Source organism: Seriola aureovittata, chromosome 6 (assembly GCF_021018895.1).
Source record: "Seriola aureovittata isolate HTS-2021-v1 ecotype China chromosome 6, ASM2101889v1, whole genome shotgun sequence".
Lineage (NCBI taxonomy): Eukaryota > Metazoa > Chordata > Actinopteri > Carangiformes > Carangidae > Seriola > Seriola aureovittata.
In genome coordinates, this window is record NC_079369.1 from 3,743,152 (window position 1) to 3,758,337 (window position 15,186).

Genomic DNA, 15,186 nt, shown 5'->3' on the forward strand with positions numbered 1-15,186 from the left:
GGAGCTCAGGCAGCACGGAAACTTAAGTAATGGGAGAATTCAGAGCCAAGGCATGGTGGATTACACTGAGTGTTATTTTTTTATTTTATTTTTTACAAGTATTTTAAAAATTCATCCCGGTGAGGATGGTCTAAAAGGCGGATGGATTTGCAAGATTATAAAATACACAGAATATTTCATGGCTGATTAGATCAGTGAATTTTTTTTTTTTTTTTTTTTTTAAGTATTAAGTAGTATATTAATATTTAATTTCAATAACACTCATACATGTCAGCCTGACTTCAATTAGCTGATTAGCTACTCACATGACGTGATGGACACTGAGTGCACATGTCTCTCCATAACATCACCCCTCAGGTCACATCACTTTCATCCCTTTTTATTATTTATATTAAATATATTTCATTAATTTTAACTGGTTTGTTTCCTGTAACAACAAACACATATGGCGTGTTTTTAATTCTGTACATCCTTATTTGACCTGCAGGGTAACTTCAGCTTGCGCACATGAAGTCCATCAGTTCATTTCTTCCAACAGCCGCACGGTTTCCCTCAGGTCCTCCACAACTGCGTCCACATCTGCTTTGGTCGTCCCCCTGCCCACGCTCAGCCTCAAAGCGTTGGCTGCCACCTCTGAGGGGACGCCGCAGCTCAGAAGGATGTGGGAAGGCCTGATGGACAGACGTATTGCAGTGCAAGGGGAGTTAAGTAACTACGGTCAATATGGTGTCTGGACAAAAGGCTTAACAGGTGGACGAGGCGCTCTTTTACCTGTTTCCGCTGTCTGAGTGGCAGGCGGCGCCGACACTGGCCAGCAGCCTCCTACAGTTGGACAATACCCTCCAGCCTAAAGCAGGAGAGAGAGAGATTAATCATTCAAAGCCTTTGTAGTTTACAAATAGCAGCATGCAGGTCATGAACTCCCTCTGACAAACATCGGTGTAGGGTTAGAGGACGCTGTTCGGACCTGCAGGCCAAAACAGACATAGGACAGAGACGGAAGAGTCATGACATCACCTTGTAATGTTGGGCCCGAGATAGACACATTACATGTGTTAGGGAGGATATCAGAGCCGGGGTAGTGGCTGTTGAAGTGGATCCTGTCTTTAAAGGCGGCCTGAAAAGGACGACATCATTAACTACTGAATGTTAGTGAAAGTTATCCTTTTTTTTTTATATTCAGGTTCTGATATTTAACAATCAAGATCACACACTTTCATCTTAACAGCCTTAATGAAACAGACACAAACACACAGCAGGTATGGTCAGTTTCTCCAAAGGTAGTTTTCTTAACTCCTCGTTATAGCAGTCTTCCTTTGAGGGGGGGCATCAGTGGAAATCCAGAATGTGAGGATTGTCTTTTTGTTTTTAACTAAATATAACAGTATCCAATTAGTTTTTTTCACTGTCCACTTGAATTTACACTGAAGGGTTGTTCCAAATTCCAAATCACCTCCAACCAAGACGAGCACTTCATCGTTCACTTCCCTCCAGAATCTGTGTCCTTGTACGTTACCAGAACATGATGACACACGTGCCTGTTTCTGAGTTACATTCAAGACACTGAGAAGAGCTTAGGCCCAACTTGTGCCTCAGGAGCGGCGTATAGTGCAGCCTGTGCAATATCTTCAACTGTGTCTCTTAATGTGTCACAGCCAAGAGGAGTTAGTGTGCTAATGTACTGTCTTCTATATGCCATTGACAAAAAGTCACGTAAACACAAGAAATAAATCTATTTTCTACTTGAAAAGTCAAGGCTGTGTGGTTTTTTTGGAAAGAAGTGTTGTGTTTGTAAATAGTGGGAAAAATTAGTGTGTTGTAGAGAGTATCTACTTTCCCTTTGGACCTTTGTTCCTCAGGTTATCATTTCTAAAGTCAAGAAAAGGACCCGTGAACCACAGTCGTATTATTTTTTTAATAACCTTAATCACATCACTGTAAACCACAAAATCACACTGAGTATACGGCATTTTTCATCTAATTCTCTGTAGTCAAACTTACCCGCAGTCGCTCTTCCAAGTAAAGTTTGGTTCTTCGCATTTGACTCTCATAATCTGACAGATTAGAGGTCACCAGCTCTGCAGCCTAACAGACACATAATACATCAGTAGCTATAAAGGCGGGAAAACACGACAGGGCTAAATTACCTGCTTGAAAGCGTAGTTTCTATGGAGATTCTACGGTACACAAAAATTAAATATTAGCATTCAGCTGTAACATATCACCACATCGCTGTATGCAAATGATTAGGCTCTAACAAAATCCGTTTTAAAAAGTAGAGGCTGTGAAAAGTCTCTTGGATCTGGACTAAAATCAAGCATATAAGGATGTATTAATAGACTCCCAACTGAATTGTTTCCATGTAGAAAAGACAAACACCACTAAGGAATTTTCACAGCCTGGCAACCCAAAATGAGTTTTTATTAATTGCATTTAACTGATTTATAAAGTGGCAGTAAATTATTTATGAGCAATTAATAAAGTCACTAGTTACAACCTATTAATCCAGTATAAATGGCGGTACTAATATTCTATATAGAGACAGGAAGTCAGTCGTCGTCCAATATGGTGTCAGGTACAACTACAATGATATTTTCAGCACCCTTATGTATCCTTCTGCCAACATCCTTTAAGAAGACTTTCACTTTTCACTCAAATATTCCACCATTGTACAGAAATGTTCTTAAAACTTAAAACGTATTCCTGGTCAAAATTCCAGTAACACATATATAGAGCAAGAAAATTACCTTTCCCAGACCGGCGATCATCGGTGTGTTTTCAGTGCTGTAATATTCAGGAGGAAAGAAATCAGACTTCAATATTTACATGTGCAGCTCTCTGATCGTGGCCATTATTTCATGCATATTTGGTACTTTATTCATTATTCCTAAAGTGAGATAATGCAGTACTCAACCCTGGTCTGAAGTTTCTCTCCTGTCCTCCTCCAAACAGCATCGGGTACAATGGCGTTTCCGTCTGAGGGCCGTTCACATACAGTGCACCGATCCGAGGGGCGTAGAACTAGAAACGTAACAAACAATGTCGATAAAACGTTTCACTGTTCTCTTTCTGATGCCGAATCAAGATCATTTATACAACAGATTTCTGACTTTGTGTCCCACTATGGTCAGGTAATCCACGCCCAGTTCACAGGCATCTACTCGGCTTTTCCCCAGAGCCTGGGCAGCATCGGTGTGGAGCAGGATCCTGAGCCGCCGGTGCTGCTTGTTGAGAGATTTTATTCTCTGGCAGATCTCTTGGATTGGCTGACAAAAGGAAGGTGTTTTGTTTTTAATTGGAAAGTGCATTTAAAAATTTATATTTGAAATACAATACACAAAGGGGTAATATCAGTGAATGTTACTGTTGGATCATCAGCAACAATTCCTCTGTCAAAAATGGACATATTGTTCTATTCTAATGTCTTTTATGATAATAAAAAATATAATTTCTAAATGATTTGCTCTGTAAATAGATTTAAAGGTGAACATCTGAGTCCCTGTCTCCTCTTACCATGATGACTCCTGTCTCATTGTTGGCCAGCATGATGGAGATGAGACAAGTGTTGGGACGCACTGCAGCAATGATATCCTCCACCTCTACACGGGCTGTCGTCTTAGACACAGGCACATATGTAACATCTGTGACAAAAACACAGTTATTACTTATTTAGTTGCTAAAAAAAAAAAAAAAAGAAGTCATGATTTGTTTAAGAAACCAAACTTCCTCTCCTCCTACCTGCCTTGCCATCTCTCTGCAGGTGCTCAGCTACTAGTTTGACCGAGTCATGCTCCACATTAGAGGTGATAATGTGAGGAAGGCCGGTGCATCCATTGTGGTGGCCTTCACCTTCCTCTGCAGCCCTGCAGTTTCTCCTGAAGTGCTCTACAGCAGTGTGGAGCACCAGGTTGTTGGCCTGAAAGAAGATAAGTCTGTGATGATCCACAGATGTTTGAATGACACTATTATTATTTCCAAAAATGTGTCTATTATCACAGCAATGTGTAATGTAAATTACCTCTGTTCCACCTGAGGTAAAAATGATGTCCTCTGCTTTCCCTCCAACCATTCTTGCCACATTCTCTCTGGACTGATTAATGATTGCCTTGGCCTTGGCACCTACAGACAACAAAATGTTTTATCCAGATCTATTGTGCACCCTCAGATAGATCATGGGTTGGGTTAAAAATAGTATAAAAAAAGGAACAAAATACTTTTGCACATTGGATTTGCATTTCCTACTCTAGTTAAAATGTCAATGTAATAAGATTTTGATGCAAGGTTCAAGTGTTCTTTACCTGCTATATAGTTGCTACTCGGGTTTCCCCAGGCTTCCTGCAGGGCTTCAGTAATGGCCTGGATCACTTCTGGTTCCAGCGGAGTAGTAGCATTGTAATCCATGTAGATCCTATCGTGCATTAAGTTCATTGGAGAGAAGCGTTCTCATCTCATTTCATGTAATGAGTTAAGCCTTCTGCATATGTTACTTACACAATAACAAAACATCACAATTAGTAAAATCATCAAATCTAATATTGCGACTGATACAATGTGGATAACCCAAAATCAAACCCACCTGTCTAGATTCATTTCTGAATAATGATGAAAGGTTTGGTCAGTGAAGGTGTGACCCTTTACCAAGATGTCATCAGTTTGCTTGGCCATACTCCTAGGAACAAATGGGAAATTTATCAGGATATCTGTAGATTTATTCTAGTGATGTCGATATTTCCAATAAAAACTAAGTCTTACAAAACACCGTAAACAATAACAACAATAACAGAACATCTTTTTAAATCTGTCATCTTTTTAATTAGCATGGATTTCATTAATTTGGACAGCACTTACAACAACAACAGTTGTAATTACAAAGACTTTTGAAAGAAGCTGACTGGACAGTGAGATATGTATTAGTCCCAGTATTACCCAGACCAGTGAGTGAGTGCAGAACAAACAACAGGAAAAATCTAGATGATGCAACCGTAGTGTCAGATAGTGATTCTGGTTATTACCAAATAGTGTATAATAAAATGCCAGCCTGGTATCTCAGAGTTTACTCAGACTGTATCTGTATATAGAGTTCAGGAAACACACTTAAAGCCAACATTTAGCGTTAACATGATTAAATCTGTCCAGACAGCGTCTCTCTAAGTCAACTCTGTCAATTTATGTTTCATCCATGCTGTCAAGAGAAACGTGACACGTATTCACTTTTTGTACCGACCGTTAATTCTAAACACGCTGAAACTAAAAACCGGAAGATTAAAAACAACCTTCCTCAGCCCTGGCAGTGTCTGCCAGTCCGAGATGACGTTTAACCAGCTAACGCTGACTTACTGTTCGCATTAGCTAAAGCTAGCTAGTGCCGCTAACTCATACATTCTAGCATCATTTAACTGATGTTAATTTGCTTTTTCTAGGTCTGAAGATGAAGCAGCGTTGCTTCCCTTCGTGTAACATGGCTGGATGAATTTCTTGGCTCTGTGTCTGACCTTTAGAGGTGATGTGAAGATGTTCTGAGTAGATTTACTACAGTCTGTGTCAATCATCAGCTAGCTAGCCAGGTGGTTGACTGACTGGATGAGGCGCTACTACTCCACCCCGTTACTGGATGCCTTAAAGGGAAAGCAACAGTTTAAAATAAACTCCCCAAAACAAGCCATACGTGAGATAGTTAGGTGTTTCATATACAGTGTGTGGTTTATTAATTATAGTCATTTTGGAATTTGCGTTTTATTATGTTCTACATGACCCGAGCACATTCAGGGTTAAAGCGTTAACTTTAAACACTTTACTTGATTAAAATATTGGTGTTAAAGTCCGCAAAAGTCATGACATTTATCACGTTTAATAGCCCGAAAGATCATGTAAATAAGATTACAGCAGATGAGGACTTAAAATGGAAGAAATGTATTGTAAACACTAGCACGTGGACTGGCAACTCTGGATTCTGCTGCCATGGTAACAAGCAGGAAGTAAATGTTGACGCTAACTTAATGCAGGGAAATGGCTTCATGTATATTCTCTAACACTGCGACAAATACGTGACTTTTCTGCCTATTTAATTCAAAGTATTGCTGTATATCAACTGTATTCGTAAAATATTGGGTCAGCACCCAATTTATGTATTTATTAACAGTTGTTAATGATCAATAAGTGCTGGTCACCAGGAACAAAATCTAATGCAGTATAAAAAAGAAAAAGAGTCCATTACTTTGTGTTGCATAATTTCCATGTTTATTTAATATATGACAATGTGTTTAGTGTACACAAACATTTGACGCTAAACTCCAACACTCAGAGACACTGACTGAACTACTGCCCATTTAAGATTTTGTAAATGGGTGCAACTTTATAATACAATGTTCACAGCAATCATGTTTATGTACAATGCAAAATAATTTGATAGTGCGAGAAAAAAAAAAAAAAAAAGATTAGATGTAGAAGCACAAAAATGCAAATGATATTCCTTCAAAAAAAGGGAGGGATTAGAAAAAGTAGATTTTGTGAAGGCTGTCAGAGCATGATGGTGAAGGTAGATACTGAAATCAGAGTGAACGTGTGACGGTAAGATAACCTACAGCATTACTCTGTACAAGATGCAATTTCTAACAGGGCCATAATGAACCTATTACATCCTCCCACACATGGGTGGACAGATAATTACAGGTATGTCCCATATGGTTCCTCGATAATAACCTAACTACAATCAATAAGGAACCAGACTGTGAATCCAGAACACAAGTTAACACAACCACTCCAGCAGAATAAGTATTTTCAAATATTGATGTACATTCAGTGTGATTTTTTTTTTGTGTGTGTGTCTGTGTGTGTGACTGCACCAACAAAACTTTGGTTGGCTCAAATGTGATGCACATTAAAAAGGCCCAATGAAAACAAGAGGAATAATCTCAACATTGAGATCAGACTGGAGCTCACATTTTAAAATTGGGTTTAGAGGAAATCAAGACAGAAATGAGCGTTGAGACAGTGTAATGTACAGTGCAACAGGTGTTCCCTCAATGACGATGCTATAGCTGGATAAAATACAACTGTAGTCTCTGCCAAGAAAGTCTGGGATAGACTTTGATCACTACATTGATCGCCCCAACGTCTTACACAACAAACAAAACATATGAACAGACATTTGACTGTTTGATTAACTTACGACTACTGACAGTTGTATACACATGTAAGATTGTAAAATGTTTTGATTGGATAACTTCAAAGCATGTCCACAACACACAGAATACTTTCCAATCTCAGGAAATACACTTTTAGCAGATTAATCTATTGTATGGATTACATTAGAATCAGAAATACAAACGTAGCGAACTGACACACAAAGAAAAGGGAATATTTCTTGAGGTCTTTTGTAAAGGTTAAATGCTTTGAGATGCTGGCCTCATACACAAGTGACATGTCTCTACTGTCATGGAGCATGCTCTACAGGCTGGCTGACCTGAGGCATGCTCATCCATCAGGCTGAGATGCTAATGAAAACGCACAGCAGCTGAAGGAGTTGGTAAAAAAAAGAACAGGAGTGACATTGACACTGTCAGCAGCATGGGGTTGTTTTTTTTTTTTCCTCCATTCAAAGCAGAATTGTTTTACAAATATAGTCAAATGCTTCAATCCATACAAGTTTTTCTTTTTTGCATATATAAAAAATTATAAGTATAATGTGTGTTATGGAAATTTACGTATTATATGACATGTGACTGCCATATTAGAAATCTAACATTACCATTAAATGAGATGTGTTGTCTGAGTATGTAAGTGATGATGATGATGATGAAAAGCAGGAGAGTGATGATATTATCTGCAGACACTTCCAGAACAGTATTATAGCAGCATGAAGGATGTAGATTCAAAGCAACTGGTGCAGAGGCATCCTGTACAGTACGCCTATACAGTATGACTGAAAAGAGAGGCACTACATTAAATCAATATACATTTCATTCAGACAGTTTCTCATTCTGTACTGTGAGGAACAGTTTATACTTTTGATCATTTAACAAGGTAGTTTTGTGCAGTTGTGAACGGACAGACCACCTTAATATTCTCTACCTAGTATATTGATCTTGTCAGATTTATGTTAGTTGGTCAGGTGTGTCCTAATCTTAAAGGGGATATTATTAGTCAGGCAATCAGGTAATGAAACTGGCCAATCATAAAGTTATTAAATTGTTTCAGTAGCATTAATTGCATGGGGACAAGGTTGTATTGTTCAAACATTTAAGGAACTTATATTAAAAAGTGCAGTGTGCAGAAATTGCACGGTACTACTACTTTAGAAATATAAATGTCTTTGTAAATAAATACATGCAGAAATAAATAATAAAGCTGTTAAATATCTAAATATATCACATTTTAAAACAAAAATCAGGTAGAGAATGAGAGTAAATCTGGAGGATTAATGGGATGATATTTGATTACTTAAGGTGTGAATGTAGATACCCACAGTGCTCCTACAAGTAGCTAAAACGACATGGATTTATCAAAATGCCACAAGAACATGAAGTTTATGTTGATATGCCATTCCCTTGCCAGGCTGTGTGTGTGCTAAAGTTTCTAAGTAGTTTTAGGGATAGGAGGCAGATTACTCAATGTCAGGAGTCATGGACCAGAAAGAAGAGAGAAATATTCTGAAGAGTTACACTCAACTGTCATTTTTTTTTCTTTTAGCGTGTATTTTCTAGCTGTATGTTGTATGCAAACCTGTTTAGACACTGTATATATAGCTGTAGAGCAGAGTAGAGAAGAATCTGCATGTTTGCCTATTTACTGATGCAAATGTAGCAGTGTGATCCTCACTGACATGGCAGCTTTAAGTAAGATAAATGTCACTGCATTTTTTTTTTTTTTTTTTTTTTTTTTTTAGGGAATAAATGTATAAGGCTTGATGTGTCACTGACAACAACTACAGTACATTACCATACGTATGTAATCTGAGATAAGAAACTGTTGCTACTTCCTCCATTTTTCTTCATCCATCCAGCTATGAATAAACTCCAGTACAGTACAGTGACAGCTTTTTGAAGAGGTTCTTCAGACTACGAGACTCACACCGCAGCAAGGCCTGACACAAAATGGGCGCTTTAGGTGCCGAGGACACTAGTGATAAACTGAGAGCGTACAGGGGAAAGATGGTTGTTGTCGTTGTTGTTGTTGGTGGTGGTGGTGGTGAGGGGGGGGGGACGGGGACGGGGGCTCAGCACAGGGGGGAGGGATAGGGACAAGGATCTATGTACATAGAAGTCTTTGCGTTCATCCGTCTCTCGTGAAATTTGTTCATAGTGTTGTTTCACATCCTCATCTGTCCGGCTCGTCTTCTCGACAGCTTTGACCTGAGAGGCGGACGAGAAGATACGTATCAGAAATATACAACTTTCTCACTTTAATCCAGAAAAGTTTTTTTTTTGTCTGAAAGAGGATTCAGTATATTTTTACCTGATAGTTCCAGCAAGGAGAGGATTAAACGCATACAGCCAGTCATGCATCTCTTTGTCATTAGTGGCTTGAAGCAATATTCCACGATGCTCTGTACACACAGCAAATGTGTTTGGGGTCTGTTGAGAAAGACGAAAACAAAAAAGTAAAAGGTTATTTTGGCACAAGAGAGCAGAAAAGAGGGGATTTTGGGGGGATTTTGTAAAAACCACCTACCTTCAGCATTGCCTGCTGGTCCTCGCTGTACTCCACCTGAGCCGAGGAGAGGTTGAGAATAGCCCGCTCCACGGTGTCTCGCTCTGTGTTGTAGATGTAGACGTACGGCCGCCGCACCACAACGTAGCGCTTCACCCACCCGTTGGTGTGCGGCTCCAAGAAATGTATGTAACCCTTCTTTGACACAATGGGGCTGAGAAGCAGAGGTCACATATTACCACATGTGGAACCGAGACGTTCATCGTCACAACTCAAAAGTGAGGACGTGTTTTTGGAGTTGTTTGTAACAGACTCACCTGACTCTAATCTCCTGGATGTCGGGGACAAACTTGCGGGTGCGAGGCTTGGCGTCAGAGGCTCCGTTGAGGGACTTCTTGGCCTCTGCGTCCTGCTGTGTGTCAGGACCGGGACTGACGGCACGCGAGCGGGGCATAGGTGGTCTGTGGTGCAATAAGAAGAGGCTTTGAGCCCTCGTAACAAACCAATAAAACCCTCAGTGCTTCACGTTAGCCATCAACCAAACACTGCAACCTGTAATACACAACATTTGGCTACCATGGCTACCAGGGATAACAAATGAGACAAAAGCATGACCCCTACAAGTGTGTCTTAGGGCTTACCTGAGTTCAGTGTTGCCGTAGCAACCCTCAACCAGTGACGGGCATGTTGAGGAGGGTGTGATTGTGTTGAGAGCAGAGATTGAAGTGGAGTCTCTTAGTGTTGTGACAGACATCTCTGAAATCTGTGACACACACACACACACACACACACACACACACACACACAGACAGGTCCTCGGTCAACCATATGGAACCAATTCAACAGACACTGATCACATTGTCTTTATTTAAACGTGTCTATGTTTACATGGACGTCTTTAAAGCACTACCTTGCTTTCACTGGCGCTGACACAGACGTGGCCGTATTCTCTGTTGAAGGAGTGAGTGAGGAGCCTCAAACACTGTGAGAAAGGACAGAGAGCTTAAAGTTTATGAAGTTAGACACAAAAATAATGAAAAAAAAATGTGCACAAGTTAAACCTGAAATTGCAAATTCACACAATAATCATGGCTGACCTTGGCGGCGAGCTCCCTCTGCCTCTCCGTGGTGATTTCAGAGCTGGAGCTGCCGACCTCCTGGTCGACCTCGGGGGGCTGAGGAGACTCACTCAGCTCCTCAGTGACACAGGACTGCAGGGAGTCCTGGCCCACGAGCAGGGTGGACTCCAGTTTCTCTCTCAACAAAAGATAATGTTTGGTCTTCTCCACCTGAGGGAATGGAATATTTGCAAATTTGGCCACTTCACACATCTGTTTTCAGAAAATCAGTGCCTGGATGTCTCAACAGTTTTTCTGCAGATCACAACAAAGATCTTCTTCTTGTCTCTGAACAAAGTCAGACCTTTGAAATTTTACATGAGCACGTAACTTCTCTGGCCTCTAACTTATCCTGAGGTCACACTGCAAATTAGCAGTTAATCCTAATAAGTGTTTTAGGAATTAATTAAATTAGTACGTTAAAGAAGCAAAAGCTTTTTATGACAGTATGTTTGAACACATTCATGCTGAATTCTGGTCAACACACCATATCTGTGTATACTTCATAAGCACAGTAGATTGCATGTAAATGACTAAGTCTCTGTTCATTTAGATGTTTTAAGAGAGCAAATCATTAAATAGATGATTTACAGGAGAGGCATGTGTTTTAGTACATGTTCAATAAATGAGGGGCCGGTGTCACGTACCGTCAGATGCTGTTTAAAGTAAATGTTGTAAGAGAAAAGTAACAAATGCGCCTCACGTCTTGAAGGAGGCTGAGTTTCTCCAGCTCCCACTGGTGGTCCAGAATGAGGCTGTCGCTGCGGGGCCTCCATCCAGCCAAGTTCTCCTCCCCACGGACGTAGGCCACGGAGGTGTCCAGCACCCGCCTGCGTCTCCTCTGCATACCTGGGGGGGGGGCAGGTGCAGGGTTAGAAATGTTGCAGAAGTTAAGCTTAAAAGCAGAACTGTTAACTGCGTCTTGAACTCTCACCTGGGCTTCCTGCATCTGCCAGGTGACATAAGCTGACCTCATAAACTCCAGTTACACGGTTACTAAACAAAACAACAAACAAATAGTAAAGTCAGCTGAGTGGACGCAGGATACGACCTGATGTTTTGTCATTGTTTCAAATTTCAAACTCACCCATCTGCCGCTCTCAGGCTTCCGGTACCAAAGAGGTTGCGAATAGAGCGGGAGGCCGAGAGCTTTGTGTCTCGTGAGTAAAACACCATGCAGATATCTTTGGTTATGACCGCGGGCTGGGTGCAGTTCTCCATCTGCAAGTGATAAAAGTGGAGGATTTGCCCACATTGTTCCGCTGGAGTAATTTTTACACGTGACCTCAGATCCTGAACGAGCTATTTCTAGCTCTCGTGAATGCGGGCAGTATACTGTACCTCCAGATAGGCCGAGAGGGTCATGTAGATTTTCTCCCCGTACGGAGTGACTCGGTTTAGTAGCAGAGAATTGTGCATGGAGCTATCCCACGCCGCCTCGAAGCGGAAGAAGGTCCTGAGGTGGTTTGTTGAACAAGAAGCCGAGACAGTGAACCAGCAGTCAACATTTTAAGCAATAAAAAAAAGTCATACTACAGTTTGTCAACCTAACAACAGAGAAGTTAACATGAAAATCATACACTTCAATAATCAAAACATACTTCACATACAAAAAGATGTGCACTAACATTTTATAACTTGACACACTGGGAAAATAATCTTATGATTAAAAAATAAAATAAAAAGTCAAGTTACTGTTGGTTTTGTACAATAATAAACTTTATAGTGAGTATTCCTCAAAATCTCATTAGTAAAAAGCATTAATGAAATCTTTTTGCATGCAACAGGCTGAGTTGATGTTCTGCCTTGTACACAACACCATAGAAAAGCAAAGAGAGCTTAGATGACTATTAATACAGAAAAAAGTGGGGGAGGGGGATGATGAGAGACAGCCAGAAGAAATGAGGGACAGGGCAGTGAAATACCTATGGTCAACTCCCAAGGAAGTGCTGTGAGAAAGAAGAAATCAGCAAAAGAATAGAAAGTGAGAGTCAGGAAGTATGTTGTGGTTATGCGCTTGTGTGGCTGGGATGGTGTTTGTCTTTTTTTCCACACTGTTATCTCATTATGTAAACACTGCCGTGGACAGCGCATCTCACCCTTAGGAGACGAGTTGAGAAATCCTGCGGAAGGTGCTGCTTGACTTGATGCAACCGCTTATCCTGCTCTACCATTGAAAAGGTCAAATAACAGCACGTGACCATTCTTCAAGCAAAAAAAATAATAAAACACTGCTCTCTGTTACACCTCTGATTTACTCCATACGTTAATGTACATGATTTTTCCCATTTCCCCCCAAGGGGAAATAATCACACACTGTAACCAGTTATTCTTCTGGCCTGCAGCCCGGTACGGCCTTAAATCTAAAAAAGATAATCCAAGCAAGAATTGTAAAAGGAAACTAATGTTTCTGTGAGCCATAAAAACGGGCCGAATGGACTCTCCATGAGGTTCAGATGTTGTGCCAAAAACTGGCCCTGGACTGAGGTGACCTTGTGGGAAAGTGGACATTGTGTCACCCAGAAAAGAAAAAAGAAAAGCAAACAGCCAGTAGTAAATAGAACCGACTGCTTCTCTGTGAGAGTTATGGCGATTCAGCGTAGAAATTACCTGTTTTTTAAGTAATTAACAAGTGGATTCACACACACACACACACACACACACACACACACACACACACTGCTTTCCCAGTAGTAGAAAGAAACCTGGTCACTTACACTACAAGGAAGCAATTTCCTCCTCGCACTACACCAACATGTGCTTCTCTACATTTTACTACCTCCTAAAAATCGCAGGAGCCAGGATTGAAGTCATGCTGCTGGCGTAACATGTGAGGAGCCATTTGTTTCTGGTGTCTGGCAGAGTTTCACTGAGGTACAAGCAGGATTTAAAAATATTCACAACATTGCAGTGATTTTGGGCAAAGTGCTACCGGTGAGGTAATGGCTCACTAGATTACATTTTAATAGCCGCATTTGAATACGGTGCCAGAGCGGGTACTGTAAATGATGTGATCCATATTACAGCACTTGAGTAATAGTGGATGACTTGTGTTCCTGTTACTGCTCTGTAGCTGTGATGGGAAGCACTCCCTGGCCCTCGGTATTAGAGGTAACCAAGAAAATATGAAAATCATATCCATGGATTCAAAATATTGCTTCACGGCAAAGTCAACACTACGAAAATAATAAACAGAGTGCTGAAAGGAAAATTACAGTTTTTCCAAATGTTATGAATCTTCTTGCTAAATACAAGATTCATCTCTCTGCCTTTGTTGTTTCAAATGAACTGTGTTGTAATAACGGATCACTACCGCCCTCTTCTGGCATGTAGGGCTAATACATCTTACTCATGCTGAGATCTTTTAGTTCCAGATAAAGCGAACAATCATGTTGGATGTGACTTTGTTGCCTTTTAAATTGAATCTATGAATAAATTAGCATCTGTAAACAATCAGAGTAAAAGGATAGTGGTGATACTGATGTGGGCAACATTTTAAAGGTCCCATATTTTACACCTTTCCCGTGTTTTATTCTAAAGTGTTGATCTATAAGAAGCATATATTTGTGATTTAAAGAACCGTAAACAATCTCAGTGTAGTTTTACAGCTTTTCTCTGGAGCTCTAGTAACAACAGGTCGGTGAGCCAATCAGAGGAAGAGGAGACTCTGAACATCTCTTCTGATTGGCTAACTGTTTTATGAGTGGTTGAATAAAAATATAGCTGAAATATATTTCAGGTATGAACCAAATCTTGCAAGGCAGGATGGTGGGTCCAGGTGGGCGGGGCTTGGTGACTGCTTTGTTGTGACATCACAAAGTTACAGAAGTCCTGACGACTGGTTTTAAAGCTCAGTTTCTGAATACAGGCTGTGTGCATTTCTCTGTTGATACTTTCACAGTAATAATATAGAACCTAGACCTGCTTTATAATCAAACAACACATGGACATCTACCTTCATACTATATGGGACCTTTAAAATTCTTTGTTTCTGGCCTAAAGACAAATGCAAGAGTGACCAAATATTGACTTTACACTTTCTGAAATCACCGTTATGAGATAGTTGCTGCAGCAACTGCTGAAGTGGAAACAGAGAGTGTGATACTGGCCCCACGACACCTCCGGCAGAGACACAGCCAAGGACAGTCCACGAGAAGCACAGCGAGCCATGCAGACCCTGTCCATCATAAACCGCAGCCTGATAACAGCTCAAACCCCCACCCAGCGCAGCAAGAGAACCAGGGACATGCAGGAAAGCTTCCCTCACTCCTCGTGAGAGGGAGAAAACAAAGAGGCACAGATGAATTGCTGACAGTAATGGCAGAGTAGGAGAGAAGGAAACGAAAACACTGGAGGATAACTTGGAAATGACAGGGTGTAGAGGACGTTAGAAAGATGAGGTGTTTGTGTAACTTAAAGA

At 40.6% G+C, this 15,186-nt stretch overlaps 2 protein-coding genes across 22 annotated transcripts in view; both read right to left on the bottom strand.

Moving 5' to 3' along the window:
- Positions 1-60: 60 nt before the first annotated feature.
- Positions 61-5,587, bottom strand: scly (selenocysteine lyase). The gene is made up of 13 exons (XM_056378048.1): positions 5,493-5,587; positions 4,577-4,669; positions 4,299-4,408; positions 4,019-4,119; positions 3,739-3,916; positions 3,514-3,641; positions 3,111-3,266; positions 2,915-3,021; positions 2,748-2,784; positions 2,002-2,085; positions 1,018-1,117; positions 772-847; positions 61-671 (listed from the first exon to the last, which is right to left on the bottom strand). Exons 2-13 carry the CDS (start codon positions 4,663-4,665, stop codon positions 518-520), a joined length of 1,320 nt encoding a protein of 439 aa, XP_056234023.1. The 5' UTR covers positions 4,666-4,669; positions 5,493-5,587; the 3' UTR covers positions 61-517.
- Positions 5,588-6,214: 627 nt separating this feature from the next.
- Positions 6,215-15,186, bottom strand: part of kif1aa (kinesin family member 1Aa) — a 39,371-nt gene continuing 30,399 nt past the window's right edge. For 17 of the 21 annotated variants that reach the window (XM_056378194.1, XM_056378196.1, XM_056378195.1 and 14 more), the window contains 11 exons: positions 12,108-12,222; positions 11,854-11,987; positions 11,701-11,762; positions 11,470-11,615; positions 10,746-10,937; positions 10,559-10,630; positions 10,290-10,411; positions 9,966-10,109; positions 9,670-9,862; positions 9,454-9,572; positions 6,215-9,350 (listed from right to left, as the gene is read on the bottom strand). In XM_056378194.1, the coding sequence (XP_056234169.1) occupies positions 9,308-9,350; positions 9,454-9,572; positions 9,670-9,862; positions 9,966-10,109; positions 10,290-10,411; positions 10,559-10,630; positions 10,746-10,937; positions 11,470-11,615; positions 11,701-11,762; positions 11,854-11,987; positions 12,108-12,222 (1,342 nt within the window). In that variant the 3' untranslated portion in view covers positions 6,215-9,307. Of the gene's footprint in view, positions 9,351-9,453; positions 9,573-9,669; positions 9,863-9,965; positions 10,110-10,289; positions 10,412-10,558; positions 10,631-10,745; positions 10,938-11,469; positions 11,616-11,700; positions 11,763-11,853; positions 11,988-12,107; positions 12,223-12,691; positions 12,716-15,186 lie in introns of all 21 variants that reach the window. The other 4 variants (XM_056378192.1, XM_056378198.1, XM_056378207.1 and 1 more) reach the window with 1 other exon arrangement.

What these genes read in the sequence shown, in the direction of transcription:
- scly (XM_056378048.1), bottom strand. Translation starts at nt 4,665, where the DNA reads ATGGCCAAGCAAACTGATGACATCTTGGTAAAGGGTCACACCTTCACT. An exon ending in TGATCGCCGGTCTGGGAAAG is followed by an intron (nt 2,086 to 2,747) that starts GTAATTTTCTTG and finishes TGTGTCTGTTAG; the next exon opens with GCTGCAGAGCTGGTGACCTC. An exon ending in ACTTGGAAGAGCGACTGCGG is followed by an intron (nt 1,118 to 2,001) that starts GTAAGTTTGACT and finishes CGTCCTTTTCAG; the next exon opens with GCCGCCTTTAAAGACAGGAT.